The sequence below is a fragment of the Lineus longissimus genome, chromosome 9 (assembly GCF_910592395.1).
Source record: "Lineus longissimus chromosome 9, tnLinLong1.2, whole genome shotgun sequence".
NCBI lineage: Eukaryota > Metazoa > Nemertea > Pilidiophora > Heteronemertea > Lineidae > Lineus > Lineus longissimus.
In genome coordinates, this window is record NC_088316.1 from 1813003 (window position 1) to 1839052 (window position 26050).

A 26050-nucleotide genomic window follows, 5' to 3' on the forward strand; every position below is an offset into this window, starting at 1 on the left:
AACAAAAGACTAGATTACAACTACATTAAAATTGCAAGCAAGATGATTTAATACAACGATATTTTTGCTATTTTTATATCAAAAAGAGCCTTGAATCTTTAAGTACTATCACGCCGGACCTGCGTTTTCGTCAGTCCGATACTAGCGGCAGCGGAAGTAGCGACCCCTCGTGCATGATTTTGTGCAATTTCTAGAAAATTCGCCCCCAAGAAACTTCCAGATAACCCCAAATAACAATAAATAAATACACACTCCCCTTATTCAGTCGTTAGTTTATACACTTCTTGTTGAAAAGGCAGGTAAGAATTTGTTGGATTTTTGGGGTTAGTAGCAATAAATTGACTGAATAATTCATTCCCAAAACGCCGGGTTGACAATGAAAATGCACTGAATGCATTGGAAATGCACTGCTTTTTCATGATGTATTGCTTGCATGGCTTGTGACTTGTGTACCAGGGTACTGCGAAGCATTGCAAATGCATGCAATTCGCCGAAGTTGTAACTATTTCTTATTGCAGCCATTGCTTTCAATCAAAAAGAGGCCTAGGCCCTATCCTGGTGTTCGATGTTGGTGCTGTTTTCGATTACCATGCCAATTGCCATGCAAGACACTTGTGACTGGATGTCGACTTACTTGGGGCCTGCGCGAGACCTACTTGGTATATTAAATCATTCGCAGAGAAATGTTCATTGCAAACAAAGTTTTTGTGTAGGGCCTACGTTATGTATAAAAAGTAGGCTGTCGTCCAATAGTACAGTATGAGAAAAGACATGTTAGTCCTGTCTCATTAGCATTGCCATTGACTGATAGGCAGGCAAAGTGTCCGGTACTCCACTCCAGAGCTTGTGACATGTGATTTTAAAATTAAATTGAAGTATATTCTAACCAGTGTTATCATGAGACTCGGACACTAAGAAAAACATGTCATCTTATTCCTATCAGAAATTGGATGCCATGGATCTAGGCTTGGTGGTTACTCCTTGATCTGTTTTCATTGGAGTTTTATTCTATCTTAAAAGTAAGCTCAGATATGACAGTTGCTTGGGATAGTTTTCTCGATGAGTGTTGCAGTTTTACTTTTAAAACTTAACAGGACAGGGGGCTCTGCTTGGCAATGGAACAAACTGAATCAACAGGCATTGGTGTGTGTGTTGAAGATCCTAGAATTCATTTTGTAGAAACTGCAAGAAACTTGTCATTTACAACATGGCGCATATTGTGCATTACTGGTAGCTTTGATATATCTTGCATTTTACTTTGAAGAGTATTTCTCTACTTCTCTACCTTTATGTGTCCTGTCCTGCCCTATGAAACACCCTCAGCTATGAAACATGTTACATATTAAAAACGATAACAGGCCAATCAGTCTTCATCAATATGTTAGGCCCACAGCCTCCCCAATCAAGTTCAGTTTCTTGTCTGAGCCAGACGTTCGTCTCCATTTCTTGGGTGCTGTCCCCAAGCTATGAAATACCAGTTACCTACAGATATATTTACCCCAAACGATAACAGGCTAATCAGTATTCATCAATATGTTAGGCCCACAGCCTCCCCAATCAAGTACAGTTTCAGATCTGAGTCAGACTTTCGTCTCCATATCTTGGCTGCTATCCCCAAGCTATGAAACAACAGTTAGTTGTAAAAGCCTTCTTTCCCCAAAAATAGATAACAGTCCAATCAGTACTCATCAAAACATTAGAACTGCAGTATCCTCACTTTAGTCCTGATCACTTTCCAAGCCTAATTTGTCCCAAGTGTCACAACTCCCCTGCTGCTATCATGCAGTAGGGTGTACATTGTTGTGGGCAACATCTGCGTTTAAGAAAATGGGGTAATTGGACCCCTACTGTAGAGAGAATACCTTAGGGTTGGGTTTGATTAGGTGTGAATTAATAACTGGATGATTTATTGTGTTATTAGCCATCTCACTTTGCTGAAATTGGATTTGGATTTGCACTTCTTAATTTTTTGATTGGAATTAAAGATTTTTACTTGAGGGAACAGCATGGATTCATTAAATAATCCTCACCCCACCCATTCCTTAACTGATTCTAGTATTAATTTGGGTAAAATATGCATTTCCAAAACCGATTTGGTATTTGTGGTAGCTTTCTGAATTGGTAAAAAAGATGTTCCATGCAGATTCAGCATGAATACACCAAGAAAGATCAGAACTATATGATGGGAATAACTTGGCTCTCTAACATACATGACATATTTCACCTCACACTAGATGGACCTTTTGTCCTTGGCTGTCCCTACACCGAGCCCCAGTCTTCTCCAGTTATATCGAGCCTTTCCATTTGTCTTATTTGGACCCAGTGTCTCCCCATATCTATTCTGTGAGCCCCCTCAACCTGTCTGGTTGTCCCAAGCTCTGCCCATTTAGATCATAGGGTTGTTAGTTTTCTTAAAGACCTTAAGAAATAGGCCTACCACTCTCCCAGAATAGTATCTGCTAGCCCCTCTACCTGTCTTGTTTCACCAAGCTATACCCAGCTATGATCTGTTGGTTGACTCAAAGAAATAGGGCCTACAACTCTACCAATATCAAAAAGATATGAGCAAGCCTTGTTTATTTTCGATAATATCTATGGCTAGCCCATTCTGTATGCCCCCTCACCCAGGCCAGCATCCCAAGCCATCATTGGTTTGTCATTTCTCTTTTTTCGACCCAAAGAATATAGGCTGTCTTCGAAATATCTATCCCTAGCCCGTTCTGTATGACCCCCAACCCAGTCTAGCATCCGCAAGCTATCATTGGCTGGTTTTTTCTCTTTTTAGACCCGAAGGATTTAGGCCGTCTTCCAAATAATATCTGTCCCCAGTCTCCTTAATTGAATTGCAGTGTTTGGTTGTTCGATTTGGCCCCAGTGTTGCTCTTCCCTGCTGCTCTTCCCCAACAGGGTGTGACCGACATCTGTGTTGGGTCATTGGACCCCTGCTGCAGAAATATACCTCTGGGTTGGGCGAAATTGGGTGTGAATTGGTAACTGGGGAAGCTGAATGTTTTTTTTTTAATCTCAATTAGCGGATATTAGATTATGATTTACTCCAATGAGAATTAATTTGAAAACAAATGAGGTTGAATTAACTCTTTTGTCTTTTGGTGAGAATTAGGATTTGCTTTGAGCGGGGAGTGGTGGGGGTTGAATGGGCGGGGTGACACAATAAAAGCAGTTAAAAAATTACCATTTTGGGGGGTTTAAAATATCATGGTTCATTGGTTGATGAAAGGAATGACCTACGTTGCTATAATTTTCCACTCGTTTAATGTTATGAAAGTGTCTAATATCATGAAAACAAAGAAAAAACCTTTTTTTTATAATAAAAATGTTGGCAATTTTATTTTTCGAGGCAGCAATATATCTTTGGTTGTCTTAAAAAAAAATTATTATTTTTTGATTCATCAACTTGTCTGCATCCATTACAAATGTTTTGTGGTTTTGTCCTTAAAACTAGAAATCTCTTACAAAGCCATTTTCTGGTAGAGATTGAAGGAAAGAATTGTGTGTGGTTATATCTCTGAAACAATACTGTGATTAAGATCAGGAATGTGAACTTCAAAGTCAAATCTCAGAAGTGTTTTTTTTAAAAAAGTTTTGACTAGGGGTCATTTTGACCATGGGCCGATTTAACTGACGCATGGCTCTGATGTCTAGTTATATTTTTTCCAGTCTGGGTCAAAGCATCCATAAATCATGGTTAGATTCATTGCCACTTGAATATTCTCTAACCCATTTTCACTTTCTCTTTCCAGAAACGTTACTATACTGACAAAACAAAATGTCTGTAGTCGGCTTCGACATCGGTTACCAGTCATGCTACATAGCTGTGGCACGAGCTGGTGGCATCGAGACAATCGCTAATGAATACAGTGACAGGTTAACACCGTGAGTATGACACATTATCACTTGACCCTAAGTCTGTGGGTGAGAATTATCCCATGTGGCGGGTTTTGAAATTGAAATATTGACATTGTATTCTAATTACCCCAAAGTATTGATTCAAATTTGCTGAGATAATCACTTGTTTTCTTACTTGGGTGGACCCAAGTTCATATTTGCGAGCTGTGTTTTAAAAATTGCAATAACATCAATGTTAAGAAAGTGGAAATGAGGAAGAGTTGTGAATGAATTCGATTCCAATTCAAAAGTGTTGGATCGCAGGTTTAGGTGATTATCACAAGTCAAAAATAGTTGATGAAAAATGATAAATTGCTATGAAAATACACACTATGTTAAACTGTTCAGTAATAAACATGATAAGTAAAGTGGAAATTATGAGGAGTTGTTGATTAAAATCCTTTAATCTTTTTAACTAATTGATTAGGTAATTAGGAGTAATTAGAATGAAATTGCTTTTCTGATCAAAGTGGAGTTTGAACTGTTGTGCACAGTTTGGGGCTAACTGTAATTGGGTAAGCAATACACAGGAGTATTGAGTAATTAGGAAGTTTCTTGATTACAAAATAGGTGTCAGCAGTGTACAGGCACAGTGTATTAGTTCTTTGGGCCCTTGTTAGGTGGCAGCACCTTACAGTGTCAATTTTTGGTGTATTTGTGTTGTGTTGGATATTGATTTTGCAAGGTGAAATAAACATTTTTAGAAAGGTTTAGACCAGCAAGCAGCTTTGATATCATTAGCTCCAACATAAATAATGTCACATTATGTGTATGTAGGAGGAAACCAGCATAATGCCTGAAAGAGCCAATGCTATGATGGAGACTCCCAAAGGGCAACTGGTAATCAAGAAATTTGGTAACTGATACTCTTGCAGAATTAAAGTGAAAATCCACTGTTATCCTGTGACATCCTAATTTGCCTTAATCAGGTCAAGGAACAAAATAGAGGCCTTCATTCCAACAGAGGGGCTGGGCGCATTGACAAGAAATCACCCTTTTGACAAAATGTAAAGATTAACCTAATCTTGTTTATGTACTGGTATTGTTAATGGTGTGAAAAAAGATAAATGTGTCTTATGTGAAGTTTGCACAAGTGAGTGATAATGTTAAAATATCAAATTGCTACAAAAATATAAACCGTTTATAAACTAACATGATGAAAGAGGAAATAGTGATTTGGAATTCATTGTTGATTAAAATTCTTTAATCTCATTAAACTAACTGATTGCAAACATTAATTCACGCAATCAGTTAAAAAATTGTTGGTGCTAATTACATAATGTAGTTCTCATTCTGATCAAAGTACTTGCGATTTGTTATTAACAGTTTGTATCTAACATTAACTGTTCTTGAAAAAACATTGCTCTGGTGTTATTGTTTCCTGATTAGTTGAGGTTCCTCAATTACAATAAAGAGGGCAGCATAATCAGTGGGTAGCGGTTCCTTGGGCCCTTGGTAGGTGGCACTAGGCAACAGTGATGTATTTGGGGCTTCTTTTCAGAGAATCTGACTATAACTTGATGGGCTCTATAGGTTTTGGTGCGGTAGATATGATAGGGATGTTGAAATCATGGATCCTTATACTTGGATCCTTTTTAATAATTTAATAATTTTTTTGTAGCACTTAAATAGAATTAATTATTATTATCATTATTATTATACGTATACAGATAGAAATGTACACAAAATTCGCCCTCTTTCTGTTGGTGGTCTCAACCACGCTATCATCAATGCATGGATGTTTAATAAAAAGTTCATTAATTTCTGAAAATGTGGCAATATTTTGACACCATGGTTCAAAGCAGGGTATAATAGCAGGAAATGGTTTTTGTAACAGCCCTGCTACATACATCAACAAATTTGAGGGTGTGGTTTTCGGGCAATTGTTTAGAAGATGTGTAATTAGGCCCCCAATGGATGAATAAAAAGAATGAGAATGAGTTAATTGGAAAACCATTTATTCTCTCGTGCGCCTGTTCTAAATTTGGATTAGCTTTTCTTGTTAATTGATATTTGATTAATTATTATAAGTTTAAAAATCCAAAGATCGGGAGTGGCCAGAGTATGTGCTAATCAAGCACAGCCCTTGGCCCTGGCTTTGCACTGTTTATTGGTTGAAATGGTGATGATTGTTAAGGGGGACAGCTTGATGAAAAAATTGCAAGGGGATGTGTGATTGAATTTAACTCGGTTTCCTGCTACCCTTTGATCTCATTATTTTGTAATTAGTAGCCTAATTAATGTATCCTAATTTGCTCATTTATACATGCTATTTAGTTTATAACAAGGATGCTCACTCGGGCTCTGCTCATCGTGAAGGAGAAGCCCCAATACCCGGTATTCTCTCTAGCATATCCCGAGTAGCCCCAGTACCTAGTATTTTCTCTAGCAGGAACTAAACTTGAAATGATGGGTACAACCAATACCTAGTATTCTCTCAAGCTTAAACTTGTAAAGCTGGGCATGTCCAGGACTGAGTGAGTCTCAAAAGATAGTTGGAGATATGAAGAAAGAATAGTAAAATTTATACAAAAAATGTCTAGAAGTGTCACATTGCCCCTTCAGAGAGTTTTTTGCCCCCAAGATCAAAAGCTCCCTGCACCCATATGAAAACTGAAGTAAAAACATTTTCTCTAGTCATATCACCCTTTGTCTTGTTTATGGTGTAGGAAACTGGTCACTGACTCGTAATGGTCGACAGTCAGTCACCTGAGCCATTTCTCATAACTCACCTCCACACCCACAGAGACTCATTGTCCATAGCGCACCACCCTTAGGCCGTCCTTAAGGGCCGCAAATATAACCACATTGTGGTCTCGAGACCGACGTCCCAAGTGTTGTTACCCAGCACCAGGGGGCCTTCTGGATGGTCACCGATGACCAGATGACGTAACTCAAGTATCATGAATGACGATTGAAGTGGTGTCATGAATTTGAAATTAATGAATGTAGTAACCGGGCCAGTGGTTATTCTTAGATTTGTGTAACGGGGATAGTGTGCCTGGGGTTGCGTGGCACCTTACTCCAAGTCCCCAATAAAGGAGACCTTCCTACTACCATCTTATTTTTCATTTCAGGGCGGAGAGAAATAAGTAATGATATTGTTTTGCAGACAGACACATATCATTGCTCTTCTAAATCTTTCCGTTTGAGTGAAACTTAAAGTTGCTTCCAATATTTTCACAAGTTTTATATCCTATTTTTCAGGACGTATGTAGCTTATGGTGAACGACAGCGCCTCATGGGTGTCAACGCCAAAAACGCCCAGCCGTCAAATGTCAAAAATACCATCACAGGGTTCAAGCGTTTCATTGGACGATCATTTGACGACCCCATCGTACAAGAGGAGAAGACGAGGTCATTTTATGACGTCGTGAAGCGGCCGGATGGTGGGACAGGCATAAAGGTTGGTCAGTTTGAAAAATCTGTGATTTGACCTATTTTTCAAGGTCACAGAGGTCAAATAGTGTAAATTGGCTATTCATCCAGAGCTTATTATCGGTTTCCATAGCATTCGGCGACTTGGAGTATTACTCCCCTGGATAGGATGCTGGTCTATCGCAGGTAAACTTCCTAGATGAGCCTGGTACCCATTTACTCCTTGGTGGAGAGAAGTCTCTTGAGAAGAATTAGGTGTCTTGAGCTCTTCTTGTCCCCGATAGAATGATGTCTATCTATTTTTAGGTTCAGTACCTCGGGGAGAGTCAGCTTCTCACCCCTGAACAAGTGATGACCACCATGTTGACCAAACTAAAGGAGACTGCCGAGGTCGCTCTCAAGACCAAAGTGGTGGACTGTGTCATCGCTGTCCCGAGTTACTACACGGACCGGGAGAGACGTGCGATGATGGAAGCGACGCAGGTGGCCGGTTTGAATTGTGTGAGACTGATGAACGAAACGACAGCAGGTTTGTAGTCTTGCTCAGTTCATTCAATTGTTTGGACGGACGGGTTTATATACACCTGGGTTGAGTAAGGCAAGTTAGACAGGCCTGCCAAGAGTCTGATGGGGACTTTATACGGATTGAACCAGCGACCTCTAGCGAGAGTCCACGACACTAGAACACAGTCGCTCCTGAGTAGAATATCTCAACACAGAAGTATAACTAGTTTTTGTTGCCCCTATTGAACCCTGTTGTATGCAGTTCTTTTAAATTTGCTTTTAATCTTCAGCTGCTCTGAGTTATGGCATATACAAGCAAGACCACCCCGCAATGGAGGAGAAACCCAGGGTGGTTGTCTTTGTCGATATGGGACACTCAAGTCTACAGGTGTCAATCTGTGCATTTAACAAAGGAAAACTTCAGGTTCGTAGAATTAGTCGTGAGTTGTGATTAAAGAATAAACATTCTTGAGCTAATTTCATGTTGGTAGGTTAAGAAGCGAGTTGAAATTTGAAAAGTTAAAAAATTTAGAGTCGTGAATTGAATTTTTTTTCGGGATTCAGGAAAATTTTTTTTAAAAACTCAGATCAAATTTCTCAAAAATATCAGCTAAAATTTTCCCCTTAAAAAAATTAAATTTCTCAGAAAAAAATTTTTTTTCGTGGATTTTGAAATTTCTTTTGGTTTCCCAATCAAAAACGATTTCGTCATGATTTTGAACTTTCTTTCATTACAGATGAAAGCAATGGCCTCAGATCCAAATCTCGGCGGACGTAACTTCGATGATGTTATATTCGAAGCAATGGCCGAGGAATTCAAATCAAAATATAAAGTCGATGCAAAAACGAAACCGAGGCCGACACTGCGTCTGCGTACAGAGAGCGAAAAACTAAAAAAACTGATGAGTGCAAATTCTACCGATATTCCGATGAACATTGAGTGTTTCATGGAGGATAAGGACGTGACAGCAAGAATGAATCGGAAAAGATTCGATGAACTTGCCGCGCCTTTGTTGGCCCGGGTTGAAGCGACGTTGCAATCTGTGTTGAAAGATTCGGGTAAGTCGCGTCGTTTTCTTGATCGTGATGCAGCGTCTAGCATATCTGCCACCCCACCCCCTCCACTTTCGGATTGATGGCAATTCGGCAATAAGGTTGATGGCGACGTCGTGTCATTCGTTGTAAGACGTTTCGTGAAAGTGAAAAGAAAAATGATAATCACTTTTGAATGAAGCATGACTTTTTTCTGAAGGATGCCCAAAGAAATGGAAAGCACTGCTTATACAGTGATAACATTGCCATCATAAAGTGTAGTCAAAACTATTTTTGGTTCAGGATATTGGTAGTGTCTGAAGTGAAAGCCGATGAATTTGATTGAACACTCTCGCTCCAAGTGGCAATGTTTATGGTAAAGATCCGAGATGAGAGTTTTCTCTTTCCTGATTTTCGCAATTTTTTCATCGGATCCTGTATCTCTTTCATTTGTCACTTTCAGGAGTGACTCTAGAAGATATCGAGTCAGTCGAGATCATTGGCGGTGCCACTCGAATTCCCGCCATCAAAAATATCGTCTTTTCGGTGTTTGGCAAAGAGGCATCGACGACGCTAAATGCTGATGAAGCGGTTGCTCGGGGTTGCGCCCTCCAGTGTGCCATTTTGTCACCGACGTTCCGTGTGCGTGACTTCAATATCACAGACTGCCAGCCATATCCTGTCTTGTTAAAGTGGTCGAATGCACTAGAAGGCGAGGAGTAAGTAGGAATGTCATTGTTAAGGCCACGTGTTTTTTATTTCTTGGTCTACGGGACCGACCGACTTGCTTTTTAGGGATTTTGGAAAAAAAATAATATCTGAAAATCATTGATTTTTTATTTTGTTTTCCGCCCGACCCATCATAATTAGATAAAATGATGAGAAATAAAATAAAATCCACTGTATAGAGCAGTGTGATAACCAATGTTTGTGCACTTTCACAACTTATCAGCCATCTAGATGAGGGAAATAGCCCCGACTAAGACATTGCGCCTTGTTCTGAAAAAAAGGGAACTTTGATTCCAGCAGTATTTGGTTAATTTTATTTCTTCCGATCATACATAGCTATTTGGGTTATTTTTATTTTTTATTTTATTTCGACCACCCGACCATACATTTTTAAAAGCTCTTCCCGTAAACCAAGAAATAAAAAACATGTGGCCTAACCAGGGGAACAACTTGCAAAATGATTCCTTCAGTTACCACCAGGATTACTGCAGTTCAATTTGCAAAAATATCAGCTCACTAAAGATCCATGCACTTGATTGGGGCCAACGTTTACGAAAACGTCGCGTCTCGTCACGTTACAGTAATGTAAAATGCATGGTGACGTGACGACGGCCAACACTACGTCATGTAAACGTTGTTCCCAATCAAGTGCATGAATCTATAGCACCTTTTACTGGTACTAGCAATCAATTCTTGATACTAGTTATGCACCTGGGTCGAGAGGAGCAAGTGCTATGTGAAGTGTCTTGCCAAAGGACATGGAAGATCAGTGATGGAGTTTGTCCCAAAGTCAAACAAAATACATTCACGGTGTTTGCTTGACGCTCTTATTATACCGCTGATCCTTTAATATTTTGCATTCGAGATTGAGGTCTTCATATGTCATGTTTTGACTTTTCAGCAATCTTGAAGTGTTCCCAAAGTTCCACGCGATCCCGTTCTCCAAGATGTTAACTTTCTACAGGAAAGAGCCATTTGAGTTGTTTGCTTACTATTCAACTGATAACATTCCACACTTTGACCCAAAGATTGGTGAGTCTAGCTTACTATTTGACTAATAACATCCGCGCTTGGACCCAAAGATTGGTGAGTCTAGCTTACTATTTGACTAATAACATCCGCGCTTGGACCCAAAGATTGGTGAGTCTAGCTTACTATTTGACTAATAACATCCGCGCTTGGACCCAAAGATTGGTGAGTCTAGCTTACTATTTGACTAATAACATCCGCGCTTGGACCCAAAGATTGGTGAGTCTAGCTGGTTAGCTTACTATTTGACTAATAACATCCGCGCTTGGACCCAAAGATTGGTGAGTCTAGCTTACTATTTGACTAATAACATCCGCGCTTGGACCCAAAGATTGGTGAGTCTAGCTGGTTAGCTTACTATTTGACTAATAACATCCGCGCTTGGACCCAAAGATTGGTGAGTCTAGCTTACTATTTGACTAATAACATCCGCGCCTGGACCCAAAGATTGGTGAGTCTAGCTTACTATTTGACTAATAACATCCGCGCCTGGACCCAAAGATAAGTACGAAAGATGGGTGATGCTGTACCCATCTATTGTACGAAAATGAGAAGGCAGTTATTTGAGAAACTTGGGTCTAGCTCTGTGTCAAATGTACACGCTCTGCTCACCAAAGCAAGTACTCTACTGTCACTGCTCTAAGACCAGTTGATCAATTTATACTACGAATTGGAAACAAAGCTCAAGGCGAACATGACGTCATGATATAACTTGACAACTTTGAGTCGCAAGGAACGAATGCCATTTCCGCGTCGGCATGGTATTTGGCTTGAATCGAATATTCAGAATCAGTCTTAGATGAGTGAAATTAGAGTTTTTTTCAAATTGTAAAGATAGCCTGTGGGCAGAAAAACGGATGAATTTGAAATGGAGAAGTTTTCAAGTTATCAGCAATTTCTTCATCTCTAATCTAAATAGTTTCATTGAGCATAGTAAACAGTTTATAAGTATTAGCAAAATAAACATCATTTATTAGAAAAAATAAGAAAAAGATCACTGAGTGCTGAAGCAACCGTTAGTTGGAGCATAAATTTAGGTCAACAACTTTTAACGAAACTGCATCGTCAAGATTCACAATCTCATTGGTATTTTAATTGAAATAACATATTAGGCAGAATCCCATTTGTAATAATAACACAAGAGACAACAATGGATTTGTTATTATTATTTTCACCCTGCCCTTGGGCAGACGATAGATGAATGAAATGTCAACAAACGGAATAAAATAAAGATGATGTTTAGTGCACTGCAGCATCTTGACCTGTCATCATTGGTACAGCACTGACCTGTCAACTGAGGACAGTTTTAACCTCGTCAAAGTAAATACCAGTATTTATACCTTGGGGTGGAGTATATCTAGGGTCCAGTTGTTTTTACCGTGACCTAACAAATACCAGTGCAAAGATTTGTAAGACTGACAAAAACGAAATCTTTCTAAGGGTCTGTTAGTTGTTAGTGGCAATATTCAAATTGGAGGGATAGCCTTGGGTTAAAAAATCAATCTGTTGAACTTGAATTTGCATACTAGTAATGAGCTTTATTACTTTTGAGACCTTTAATCTCACCAATTCCAAGTGCAAAAAATTCAGTTATGAAGTTAAAATAAATCTGTTTTGAAAATTTCCTCTTCCGTGTCTTTTTCAATTTTGATAAAACTGATAATTCGGTTTCATGGCATTTCTCTTTCCGATTTCAGGAAGTTTTGTTGTAAACAAAGTCACGCCGCAAAAGGATGGTGAGAGTGCAAAGGTCAAGGTGAAACTGCGTGTGAACATTCATGGCATCTTCAATGTGGCGTCTGCTTCGATGGTTGAAAAGGCTGAACAGGAAAATGAGGTAAATACGTCGAAAAGAGTTTGTGTATTTGGCGAATATGATATCGTACTATGGTAGAACTTCTCCATTAAGGACACCCTTCACTGACCGATGTTGTCCTGATTTATGGTCACCGCTCCTAGTAGTATCTTATAACAGATGACTGTACCATTTCATGACCAGGTCGCAGCAGAGCCAATGGAGACGGACGATGTCTCGCCGACTGCCGAGAAGAAGGAAGAGGAGGCTAAGGTCAACAATGGGGAGGCGAAACCAGAGGGGGAGAAGGAGGCTCCGATGGACCAGGACCAGCAGACAGCAGAAAAAGATGCTGAGAAGGAAGAGGTGGGTCTGCTACTAAAAACGCACAAACTTTTGCTGAAAAAAATTAATTTTCGATTGGAAATACTGAGGAAATTTCATAATCCGCCAGAAAAATGGTTCCATTTGATGGTACCATTTGTTTACCTTTTGACTTGAATGTTAATTGAATAGCACTTGATGAGCACTTTCTTATGGTTCCACATGTAAACATATCGACATGACCATTCATTGGAGAGCAATTGATCTGCACTTTCTGATGGAACCATTTGTATAAAACTTTTTGAAGGGAGCATTTGCTGGAAAACTCTCAATGAGGTACCACATGTAAACATATCGACATGACCATTCATTGGAAAGCACACGATAAGCACTTTCTGATGGTACCAGTTATGTCATGATTGGTTCCAATTGGGGAAAATTCGATTAAAAAATATCATGCTATTTCTGAATCTCTGCAGACCAAGGAAGATGCCAGTGGTGACAATAACAGTACCACGCCTAAGAAGGAGGAGAAAGAAACAAAGAAGAAGAACAAAGTGAAAATGATAGATTTACCAGTCGAGCCACGGGTGCCCGCCTTGACCAAAGAACAAATCAACCTGTGTGTGGAAAAAGAAGTAAGTGGAAGCTCAGTCCTTGTCGTGGTTTTTGCAATCCTTGTGATCAATGTTTAGGAATGATAGATGGGGTATCGAACTTTTGATAGATCCTTGAGATGGCTCTGCGATTTTGCTGTAGATCTCGGCAATGTTGCTGTGGATCTCGAAAATTTTGCTGTAGATCTCGACAATTCTGCTGTAGATCTGGACAATTCTGCTGTAGATCTGGACAATTCTGCTGTAGATCTGGACAATTCTGCTGTAGATCTGGACAATTCTGCTGCAGATCTCGCCAATTTTGCTTTCTGCTGTAGATCTTGACAATTCTGCTGTAGATCTTGCCAATTTTGCTGCAGATCTCGACAAATTCTGCTGTCGATCTTGACAATTTTGCTGCAGATCTCGACAATTTGGCTGCAGATCTCGACAATTTTGCTAAACATCTTCTCTTTTGATTTCAGAATCACATGATTGCACAAGACAAACTCGAGAGGGACCGAACACACGCTAAGAATGCGGTTGAAGAGTACATCTACGAAATGCGAGAAAAGCTCTGCTCCGACTTAGAAGAGTTCATATCGGAAGAGGCAAGTTCAGTTTACCGTCATTTCCATTCTACAGGGTATCCCAGAGAGAATGCAGGGTACCAAGTTAGTTTTGGTGATATCATTAGGGTGTAATCTGGAGTACATATTCTTGTCAACAGTGCCCTCTTTTGTACAATTCTGGAAGATCCCTTGAGATTTTAAAAGTGACATTGCATGTTTTCCTATTTTTAACTTTAACTCTGTTCATTAGGTGTTGTCGGTGCTTATTATATTTTTCCTATACTGAATTTCACAAGGGTCAGTCCTACCCTGGATTCAACTCCTCTCCTCCCATTGGCTGTATTTGGTTAGCCAGATTGACAAGCGTACATAGACCAACATATTGATAACGTGAAGTCATTTATGATGTACCTGGCCTCTCAAATAACACCCCTGGAATAAGTGGAAAAACTTTGATTAAAATGATGTGGTCATATGAGATAAGAACGACTGTGTTGGCCATTACTTTTATTGTGTGCCTCCCCTCTGCAATGGCAATTCTAGGGATACTGGGTAGAGACCCCGGGCTCATAATCAGGTGGTTATGAGTTTAACTCTTGGGAGGATCACATCTGTTACATCTCTGTGTCCTTGAGCAAGACACCTAACCCTACATTTCAACGCTCCACCCAGGACTGTTATTGAGTACCAGTTTTTACTGGGAAGTTAAGTTCTGTTTAGGAAGTTACCCTGCGATAGACCGGCATCCTATCCAAGCTGGTGATACTCTAAGTGACTTAGTGATGTCAAATGTGGGGTAGGCTCTGGCCTGGTGAGAATCTTCACTTCTGAGCATGCAAGTCGGAGTCATGGTGAACCCGACCAATTCCTCACGAGATATAGAGCACCCCTTTTTCTGAGGGCATAATATGTTTACTAACTTTTCTAGTCTGGGATTGTGTATGAAGCAAAGAATATCCACGTTGCAGCAAAAATCCAAATTTTAAAACAAAAATCATCAAATTGAAATAAATGATGTCAGCTCACAACAAATCACTTAGAAAACATATAAACAGTGATAACGATCAAAAAACGGTTATTCTCAAAATCGCATCGATATCTGTCAAACGTTTACACAAATCAAAAAAGAGAAGGACTCGGCAAACAGACATTATTTCAAATGTGTAAAATTGCCCCAGGGTATTATCTCTTTCTGTGTCTACAGAAAATATGTCAAGTGCGGAGAACCAATTGACTTTTGTTAAACTCAAGGACCCTTGAAATTCTGCTGAGATTTATTTTGTACTATGAAAACAAGTCCCTGGGAAACAATTTTGATGAGTTTGATTGCAAAATGTGATTTAATGCGCGACATCCAACATCCACATACCACAGCATTGCCCACAAATGACTCATGTATCCTTCAAATTCCAGAGCATTCAGGCCAATAGTAAATCTTTTATGATAAAAAATGTCCAAATATTTCAATGCATTTTCAGTTAAATTCCAAACTTTGAAGCCATTTTTTCAAAATTACTTCTTTCTTAACCCCCGCTGCCAAACTTTTATGAGATTAATTTGTTCTTGCTTACGTTAGTTGCCTGTTAATCAATATGAAACTTCACAAGAAAAGTTCCCATTTTCTAATAATTGGCCAAAAATTGAGTTAACGTTGGATGTGCTTGGTGGCGTTATTAGTCAAGGGGTGATGTGAATAAAGACTAGCAAATGCTTTTATCTAAAACTCCGTGTACATTTACACCACACCTTTCTGTACAAAATTGAAGTAAAAGCATTTGCTAGTCTTTATTCATATCACCCAAGGTTGTATTTTTCATGATATTTGGGTGTTTATCTTCTCATCAGCATTATCAAAGGTCTAATTATTGATATTTCAGTTGTTTTTTCGTGTATTTTTCATCCTTGAACTTTCTGTCGTCGTACGTATCTCACAAGCGGTCACAAATATTGACAATGTCAAAACAACCGTTTTTGAACTTGCCTAGTTACAGTGGCGGTTGAGAAATATATGTCATGTGACCTAAAACGCGTGGGATTTCTTTATCTTAACATTCGTTGTCTTATCTCATGTGCGTGGTCGTTTGTATTTGGACTCGACTGATTCCTCGCTATTTCTAAGAATATGTTGCACCTAAATCTGGGCACTGCACCCCACCGTATTCTGATTCTGCCCTGCCCTTTTAGATTTCTCACTGAAACATTAAGTTAGAAATGTTAGATATTGTCAAGAATTATTAAAACCTTTATAAATTCTTGACATTGTTGATAACTAATTTCTTTTGTTGCGTCGTAGTAATGAGTGGTTGTCGACAGCCATAAAGCTCTTCAAATTGACCAAAGTTATCTTGGGGAGAGAAGGCATGTTTGCGGGAGGTGATAGTGATATTTATCCCCAGATTTGATGGTGAGCAAACAGGTTTGTGGACAGGTTTGAACTTGATTGTCATCAAGTTAGGAAATCTCAGTTCCCTGAATTTGATTTTCATAGTTTCGACTACTTCAGTAAAAAATTTTCAATTAGCCTTATAATTTTCAGTGGTTGCAGAATAGAATGTCTCTGATATTCTGTGTTGGCAAATTCTCTTTTTGTTTAACAGGGTTAGAAAGTCAAATTTCTATTTCAACTCTGAAAAATATTATTTTTTTGTCTTTTCTTTTACTGTTAGAATAACATATTCTTACTTCAAAATGGCTACTACCCTGTGAAAACTATCACAGGTGCATGCAAAGGGTCTGGCAGGCAAATCCCCACCCATCTTTTGGTCAAACTTGACTGAAAATCCCCAGTGCTGAAAAAATATCTTGGAAATTGACCCTGGTACCGAGGTCCCTCCCTCGGGCAAAACGACTCCTCCCAGGATCATGTCTACGTTGTGTGTGCATCCTTGGAAACTGAAGCTCTGTGGCTAAAAAAGTGAAATCTGCCGCTTTCTAAACTTCTGCTTCTAGGTGAAAATTGTCACTGTTTACTTCTAATCTGAAGTGAAATGTTGTACTTGTGAATCTGTTGGGTGTTGCTTCAGACAAGTTAAAAAAATCCTCGGTTCAGAAATGTTCTGGGACAAGACTTCAAAAAAAATTGGACAGGGGTCAAGAGGTGAAACTAGAAAATCACAACCAAACAATTTACGAAGACTTATACCAAATCCAAACATAATTCACCTCAAATTACACAACGTTGCAATTGGTAAATATTTACTCTGTAGGAAAATGTTACATAAGATAATGTTACTTCAACATACTTAGTAAATGACAAGGTGATTGTGGGAATATTTGTGCAGGAATTTACGAAAGAATTCAGCTTTTCTTCGCCGATGGCACGAACTGTCAGTTTTCGGCAAGAATTGAAGTGGACGCTTTGTAATCTCGAGTGGTGTCACATGACTCAGTCACAAACGACAGACATGGATATCTTTTCAAGTCGTTTACCGTTGTATGATTATTACTCCATTGTGATTTACAAGGAAATTTCGCAGGGAATTCCTTGACTTTTTTGGCAAGATTCCATTTTTTTTTCTCGTTATGAAATCCTACCTCAATAGTTGTTGCATCAGCGGGCATTTTTTTCAGACACATTCATTCTTATCGCAAACGTTTTAATAAAGTGTTTGATAACAATTTTGACAACAACCCTGGGAGTGTGTTTTATGCCTTGAAGTATTATACTATTTTTAGAAAATTTTCAAAATATTCGTTTTAATTTCCTTAACGTCAGTTGTAATCATATATCGACAGTTATTCTGTGAAGCATCAAGCTTCCCTGAATACAACCTCAGGATGATTTGAACTTTAAAAATTGATTATCAAAGTTGAGCAGAAAAGCGTCATGAAATTCCCAGAAATGTTTTTCAAAATCAAAAAATCATCATCCCTGATGTCGTCTAATCATCAGACGTTGCATAGATATGATGATATTAACGGTCACCGGAGCCAACAAGTGCACTTCAGATGATATCGGCATGATTTAGACCATTAGTTTTGTTTGCTTAAGATTATAGGTGGCACAGGTTCGTCAACTCATAAGGCCCAACAACTGGTTGTGAAAAATGCCAAGAAAGCAAAGGGAATATTGACAGAATTCCAAAGAGTTTGAAATTATGAAAAAAATCTCAATGTGTTTTTCAGTGGCTTGACAACTTCTGTTCGTTCTGTCGTACTTATTTCAAGCCCAATTTTCAATACCGAAAGATTTTTCAATGGATTTTAAATCCTCTGTAGTTTATGTTAACCCTTCCAAGTCCCAGTATTCAATATCACAAGTTATGAAGAACGAAGAAGTTGTGCCCAAAGAACGGGCGACATATGATTCACGATGTCACTTTTTACACTACGTCGTGTTTTCAAGTCTAATTCAGTTTCCTTATGACAAGTGACAACATGAACCCTATATAACTCTGGCCTACTATGATGATAATGAGTGATGCCATTTTAATGTGGATCTGTATTTATCGTTTTAGGAACTTGAGAAGTTCTCAAGTCTGCTATCAAATGCTGAAGAATGGTTATATGACGAGGGAAGTGACCAAATGAAGCAGGTCTATGTGGATAAATTAGACGGGTTAAAGGTAAGAACTTTAAAGCTGTCAACAGCCACTTCAACAACCGGCAAGAGGTGGCCAATGGCTCAGTCGGTTAACTCTCCAGTGACCAGTTTCGGAGCACACAGCGCCAGTATCTGGCTACCATCGCGTCAAGGATATCGCAGGACTAGAGGAGAGCCAGAGAAATGCAGGGCACTCTGCGAAGAATGACTTCAAAAGAACACTGAGCACAGGAGCAACTCTCCACGTTAATCTCATGCTCTAACTCTCAGCTTGTGTCCCTCTCAATCCTTGGCGAGCTGTCGGCCTATTCCTACATACCATTTGTCCGTACTGAGAAACTTTTTACAAAAGTTGCTTGCATAATGCTAGGGGGCAATTCTATCTGTCCTTAACCTCGTATTCGATACAAGTTTGGTTGCAATGAATTTGTTACTTTCAGAAATACGGCACGCCTGTTGTGAATCGCTATGTGGAGTCACAGGGTAGGAAGTACGCATTTGAAGAATGCGGCCGAGCGCTTATGGTGATCCAGAAAGCACTTGATGCTTATCATGCAAAGGTAGGGATTCAGATATTCTGATCGCTCTTGGTCTTCTTTTTGGGCGTTCGACTGGTTAATCTATACAATACGACGTCACAGGGTAGATCCATGGCTCTATGCAGCGCCTGTCTTGAAAATGGACCTTGAAAATGGATTGACTGGCTTTTGCAATTGAGCTCCTGTATTCCTTGTTGAACTCGATATTGATTTTTCCGCTGATTTCAGGATGAGAAATATGACCACATTGAAGCCGCCGAGATGGAGAAGGTAGAGAAATGTTTAAAGGAAAAACGCGATTGGTTCGAGAAGAATTTGAACCAGCAGAGTACGAGAAAGAAGCACGAAGACCCAATCGTACTCACGTCGCAGGTTCAACAAACTAAGAAGGTTCGTACACGCGATGACTTGTACCTTATGTCTGACTGTGGCATCTCGTTTATTTACCCATACCATACCGGTTTGACCGTATCCACCCCTGTGCAACGCATTTCATGGGGGTCGGTAATATCGAGCTTGTCCTGATAGCCATTCAATTTGTGTAACTTTGACTTGGTCCGGCCTGCTAATGGAAAAGAGGTACAACATTGTTCTGTTGGATTCTGTTGGAAATGAGACAACTTGCCTTCAAATCTATTGTCAATTACAAAATGTTTTCGTCAAGCTTTTAACCTTTACTACCCCATTTCCCTGTATGGACTCATCCACTTATTCATTGGAACAGTCCACTTCAGAAAGGGTGGTAAAAAGGTCAATTAAATGAAGATTTTTAAAAACATTTAGTACCACATGTTTTGTTATGTTGTCTCATGTCCACAACTTCTGATACTTATCCCGATAAAGGGCAGACACATTAGAACTTTGTTTCACACTGAATTTGTACATTGGCTTTTTAAAATTTTTGCGACCCATCTTCTGACTGTTTAATAAAGAGTATGTTTTTTATCTGTTTTCCAGGAATTAGAAAATCGTTGCAATCCAATTCTCAACAAACCAAAGCCGAAAGTGGAACCGCCGAAGGAAGAAAAGAAGGTGGAAAATGGAAAAGACGCCGCGCCCACAGCCGAGGAACCCATGCAGAATGATACGAAGGCCGCTGACCCCAAGCCGGAGGAAAAGCAACCGGAAATGGATGTCGATTGATCAAGACTTTAACTTAACTTAATTCTAATTCTGTCTCGGTTGGCCATGTGTGTTCGATTCTAAGTTTCTCATTCCTGCTCTGATGGTAATAATAATAGTGAGTTGTTATATAGCGCTTTTCATTGTAATATCTACTGTCTCAAAGCGCTTTTCATTGTAATATCTACTGTCTCAAAGCGCTTGACAATCGCAAACATTATTACCAGCCTTCTAGAAACCTTCTGGAGAACCGAGGGTGGCCACAATCTAGCACACAAGGGCTTTTCCAGCCACTTGTGCTTGATTTGATTCTGTGAGCTGAAACAATCCTAAAGGCCAACTCCGCTCATCGAAATAATTATTTGAATATTTAACTTGAATTTGAAAATTTCCAATTGTGTAAATACATACTGAATGTGACTTTTATCAATTCCCTTGTGTGGACTGTTGTACAAATACTGTAAATGCCAGGTTTCAGTGACCTTGCATGCATAGCAACTGCATGATAGCAATGATTATTTCTGTTTACCTTATCCACAGAAAAAAGCAATGAGCACGAATGGTAGGCCTTGAAGCACTTTTAAAATGAAGGTTTAGACATTTTGAGAATCGCCACTTTATCGGAGTCCGCTCTCTGTTGTGAGGATCTCACGATCGTCAGGAATGATTCAGTTAGAACGACGCACATGACAATTGAGTATTATTAAAATTATCAAAGTTGACGCTTGATAAAGTATGATTCACTGCAGGGCTTATTACCTGTATATTGTAAAAGTTTTGCTTGAAAATAGAGCAGTTTGTGGATCTGCTATCCACAGACATGTGCATTTCTTGTAAAAAAGGTTTCTTCAACATTTTGCCTCATCTGCAGGGTAACGCTGAGCCAATAGGGGTATGTAGACAAGCTTATTTGTCAACTTGATTGGTTTGAAAGCATTTTGAATAAGTTATCTTCTCTGTGAATTGCAAAAGTTAATGTTTAGTAAATGGTGATTCGCTACTATTTAGAATGTCTCCGTTGAATGTATCGTGGCACCTAGGCCAAGGCTACAAATAATCCGCTTTACGGGCAAACATTAGGATTTATTTTGCACAACATTAACAGGAGTTGCATTTAGATTTTGTATATGACATTGTACTTCCTGAATAGCAAATCATTCTGATTGGTCTAAAGGTATAGATTTTAATTGATTGGATTGATTGATTGATTGATTGATTGATTGACAGGTGTCAGTTGGTTAACTGCTAAAGTGAAGCAAGATGTTAGGACCGGTGTGCCTCCAAAGGCTATAAATACAGGATGTCACGATGTCCAACCAATCAAAGGCCAGAGTAATGTGTTCATTTCAGACTAAATGTAATGTACATATACGTAAATGTGTTTTTCACTGGGCTCGTATGCTGATTAAATAGTTTCCAACTTGTCTTTTGTAAATAACTTTCTCAGTTACTGCAAACTGTTGTAATGGAAAATAGGCCCTACCTGGCTATCATGTATTTTGTTGATGTTAGGTGACTTGGTCTGGGTCTCTTGCGTTTATAGCCCTCTATATTTCTTGGATCAAACTAATGTTCCCCGGGTGAGTGTAGCTTGTTAAGAGAGGTTACACCCCAGCGCGGATGAATAGAATAATTTTGCTACATGATGTGCTGGGCACTTCATCACTTCCCGAGGGGTGCAATGAACATCGCCAAAAACTTACTCAAAGTGTCTGACATCGTCCACAGTGAGGTTAACAAGTTCATGAAGTCTTTACTTGTGACATTGTAAATAATCTTCTGGTGGAATTTTTTTCGAGTTTCTGCAGTACACTATATTGTCACCAGCATTCGTGTCTGAGATGATAACGATAGAAATAAGATAGAGTTTCATTGTGATCACTACCGTCGGCTGAATTGAGTGGAAAGACAAATTAATTGATGTTTTGGGTTACATGCTTACCAATTTGCTGAAACTTGGTCCAAATAGTTTTATCTTTCTACAAAAGGGTATCGTTGAAATTTATATGTATTTACATAATTTGAAATTTTCAAATTCAATTACAAATTGTGAATATTCAACGAATGGCGTAGGCCTTTAAAGGGAGACTGTTGGTAGGATATTACGGGGTAAAATTAGAAATTGTCATCAATTTTATGCCATGTGATTCTAATCAATGCCAAGACTCCAAGAGGCTGTCGACCAAAACCTCGCCAATGACTCACTGATTTGACCGACTCTGCTGAAAATGTTGTGAAATATAAAATGGCCGTTTCTAGGGGACACATCCCTTCGTTGACAAAACAGTTCATGTGATAAACATCTGTATATTGGACGTAATAGTAGAGATGTCTGGTTCAAATTCTCATCTTTTGGTCTTGTGCTGATTTCCATCAGATTTAGTTAGGAATTTGGACTAGGATTTAGTGTTGTTGATTCGTATGATGTGTGTTTTTTATGTGCTTTCGTATTTCCATGTCTCGGCCTTGTTTCGATGAAATATACATCCTTGGAGCCAATTAGAATGGAGGAACTTGAGAGAAAATGTCTCATCTGTTATAAGAATGTGAAATGAGTATTTCAGGCTAAAAGATGTATGCCCCCCTTTGTAACACTCAAGTCTATACACCTTTCCAGAACTAGGGCGCTGAGTGTCCGAAATAGTGATGTCATAAGGGGAAAGTAGGCCTTATGGTGGAGAGACAAAGGAGATAGTCATGGTTGACCAACACACTTGAATGCCTTTGATGACGGACAAGGGGGGAAAAGTTAGTTCCAATGCAAGCCACCAATTTCGGGAAGCATGTATACCAGGCACAAATATTGAAAAGTAGCTTATGATGGATGTATTCCAGTGGTTCTAATAAAGATCGGTGTATAAAGGCCTTTAAATTCAGACGAGAGTGATTGTGATTATTTTGGCCCTTGATTGACGTGCTTGTTTCACTCACACAACAACCAAAAAGAAAGAACCCCATTGCACCAAAACAGAAAGATTGTAAAATTATGGCTTCGATTTGAAAAAATATTGTTCCAATCGTTCCACCTCAATTTAATATACACTAATGTTGGCAGTGCATTATGTTATGAAACCTTCAATATTTACTGCATAGTTTAATGCATCGATGCATATGATTATTGTACTAGTAATGCTAATTTACTTCCTGGCAGGTTGCTCCTCGCTTTCTGTGAGGAACTTGAAGTGTACTAATGTTTCATTAACTCAAACTTTATTTCGATGCACCCATTGCACGAATCACTGTCATTGTTTGGGAAGGATGACTTTCCCAATTTTGTGTATGTTGATGTTATGCTGAATAAGTTCATGTAGCGGACCTATTCATCATCACAGTATAAGTAAATAAAAAATGTTCAAAATTTCTAACTCTGTTTATTCATTTGTTGTTGTTTTTAGCTCAGCTGACAAACTTTCAATTAACAACAGCCATAAAAAGATGACAATAAAATGATTGTGGACATTGTAATATGACAGAATGATATCATCAAATATTTAGGTCCTTGGCAAGGACAGGAAATATTGTCACACCATCGTTGAATTCCACTGCTTTCCATTTTTCCCAGCAAAGAAACTGTGGATACCCTTGATCATGTACAAACCAAAGATGATAGATGTCTTTTCCAGTCAGAATGGAAGGGGCCCTATCGTGTTCAAGACATTTGAACTTAGTTGATGTGATCCTTGTCCATAACCCAGCTTGTTTACGAGAGATGTCACGGCGATCTACCAGCTTCAATTACCAGTGGTTTTCCCGTTGAGGTGCTGAAAATAATTCTTTTGATTTTAATGACTTCTACAAAGACAAGAGTTTTTAGAAACAGCTCGAGGTGCTGAAAATATTAAGACAATAGTTCTACAAAGACGGTTTTTAGAAACGGCTCCATGAAAGGCCTCTGGTTTACTAAGAGGGGGTTGTAAAATGCACAAGGACATCACAGTGATTGCAGTTCACCCTGGAACCTTATCCACCAGGAACTTGCCAGCACTACTGACTAAACAACTATTTAGAATGTAAAATTTTCTATCAAATGAACACAACAGGACAGCACTTGACCAGAGTTATGACTAAAATCTGTTATAACTTTTTGACTTATTATTCTCGTCATTCTGGACATACTTTCTTTCTGATAAGTTATCCGGCAGGCAGGCTACTGTACATCTATCCTGCACAGATTCACACTGCACACCAACCTTGTATTCTGAGATTGCTTGTCCTTGCAACGACATTGTAGATTCCTTCATCATTTTCTTCAGTCAGATTTTGCTGCAGTCAGCTGATCAGTGAAATCCTGTTGGAGGTCTGTGCCATCAGATGGAGGAGCTGGAAAGGACCAGTTTTCATTTACAAAATTTTCTAAAATTTGGCTGCAGTCAAGATGTCCTTGCAGTGAAAAGCTTGAGGTGTTACAAATTCTGGCAATCTAATAGTTTGCGTTGTCCTTGGCCCGCCACCAAATTTTTGTTCCTGTGTTGGCAATTAAGCTGTCACTGTCACATGTCCAATGACTGTTTCTCAGACAACAGGCAAGAAATAAGTCACACCTTTTTGACAGTTTGTCAGTCAATACTTAGCCATGCCAAATCAAACAGCTTCGTCTTTTTCAACAGTAATATAGCATCAGGTCTCTCTTAGACAACGTCGGTGACAGCCACGCCCCTGATCTTGAAACAGGCTGAAAAAGATCTTGAAGCATTTAGAATTGTCAATAAGCTTGTATATTTTTTACTTTAATGCCAAGGTAAACATATCTTTGCCTGTGAACAGGGTCTTTTCAAAATGGTCGCAATTTATTTTTACAGGTTGTCTATTTCCCTGGCCTACCTGTAGCCTAGACATGCTAAAACTCGGGGTTAGAACACAGCTTTTTATCTCAAATCTGAAGAGAAAAAACGCTTTCTGTAGCGTCTGCAATCCCCAACCCGCTAGAAATTAGAATCTGTTCTTTTTCCCCATTCCGGCCTGCTAGGCCCTGTTTGTCACACAGTCAATGCATGTTGTTCATGCACACAAAGCACGTGATTCGCAGTGCATACATAATGGGGCGACGAACATTGTATTCAGTTATGGCACTGGACTGGTCAGTTTCAACATGATTTTCACCATCAAAAATGGTAAAAATATCCACGTTATTCAGTTTACCAGATGCAGAATTACACACAGAACAAGGACACCTGGCTCCGACACTTTGCTGAGTATCATGGAACACAGAATCGTATGGTTTTTTAAGAAAAAAATCACGGCGCACGTGCGGCAGGAACGCCGCCATCAAAATTTTTGGAACACCGCACAAAATTCCTTTATCATTGCCCCGCTTACGCAAGAAACGCAAAACAATCGGAAAATGGATGGGCTAAGATACCTAATCTATGAACTTACAATCCAAAAGTTGTCTTTATGCACGAAATAGAGGTGAAATCAGAGAATTAAACGGAGAAGTTCCGAAACATAAATGCCGCCGCGCAGGAGAATTCCCCACGAGGGTCAGACGATCGTGTGATTACGTCATTATCCATTCTCCAAGCGTCGTCAATGGTGATCATCGTCGCCAAGCCTATCTCACTCGACCTCTGTGACAATTTCAGCGGGTGCATGTAAATTGGACATTTGGCCCGGCACCGGATGGGGCGAACATGCGGAGCAATTTTTCGGCGGCAATTACCTAAAAAAAATCCTGTGTATTACTTGGACCCTAAAATCAAATTTCTTTTCCTGGTAATTTTTCGCTGTCACCTTTCCGAATTCAGGATATTCCGTAAAAAATTGAAAGCGTCTTTCACCGTCATTCATCAATGAATAGCGGGAAGAATAGTTGGTTGTGACGATGTCTTTATTGTCTTTCATGACAGGCCTAAGCCTTGTCCATTCAAAATTTGACTGTGTTTGCTACGAATGGCGCTCGTTCTTGATGAATTCTCTCCGAACCCGCCCGTTTCTTTTCCATAAGTCAACAATAGAGACACAGTCCTGAGGAAACAAGACGT

General features: G+C 39.3%; 1 protein-coding gene and 1 long non-coding RNA gene across 2 annotated transcripts; one reads left to right on the forward strand and one right to left on the reverse strand.

Moving 5' to 3' along the window:
* The first annotated feature begins 172 nt into the window (after positions 1-172).
* Positions 173-23434, forward strand: LOC135493230 (heat shock 70 kDa protein 4-like). Its single transcript, XM_064780354.1, has 16 exons — positions 173-299; positions 3762-3894; positions 7114-7312; positions 7591-7813; positions 8079-8212; positions 8526-8847; positions 9284-9539; positions 10451-10581; positions 12276-12415; positions 12578-12739; positions 13177-13335; positions 13779-13904; positions 18323-18430; positions 18849-18968; positions 19176-19337; positions 19905-23434. Exons 2-16 carry the CDS (start codon positions 3788-3790, stop codon positions 20088-20090), a joined length of 2535 nt encoding a protein of 844 aa, XP_064636424.1. The 5' UTR covers positions 173-299; positions 3762-3787; the 3' UTR covers positions 20091-23434.
* Positions 23434-25541, reverse strand: LOC135493231 (uncharacterized). The gene is made up of 4 exons (XR_010448210.1): positions 25446-25541; positions 24611-24741; positions 24260-24389; positions 23434-23830 (listed from the first exon to the last, which is right to left on the reverse strand). It is a non-coding gene; the product is annotated as an uncharacterized LOC135493231 (long non-coding RNA).
* Between the last annotated feature and the right edge of the window lie 509 nt (positions 25542-26050).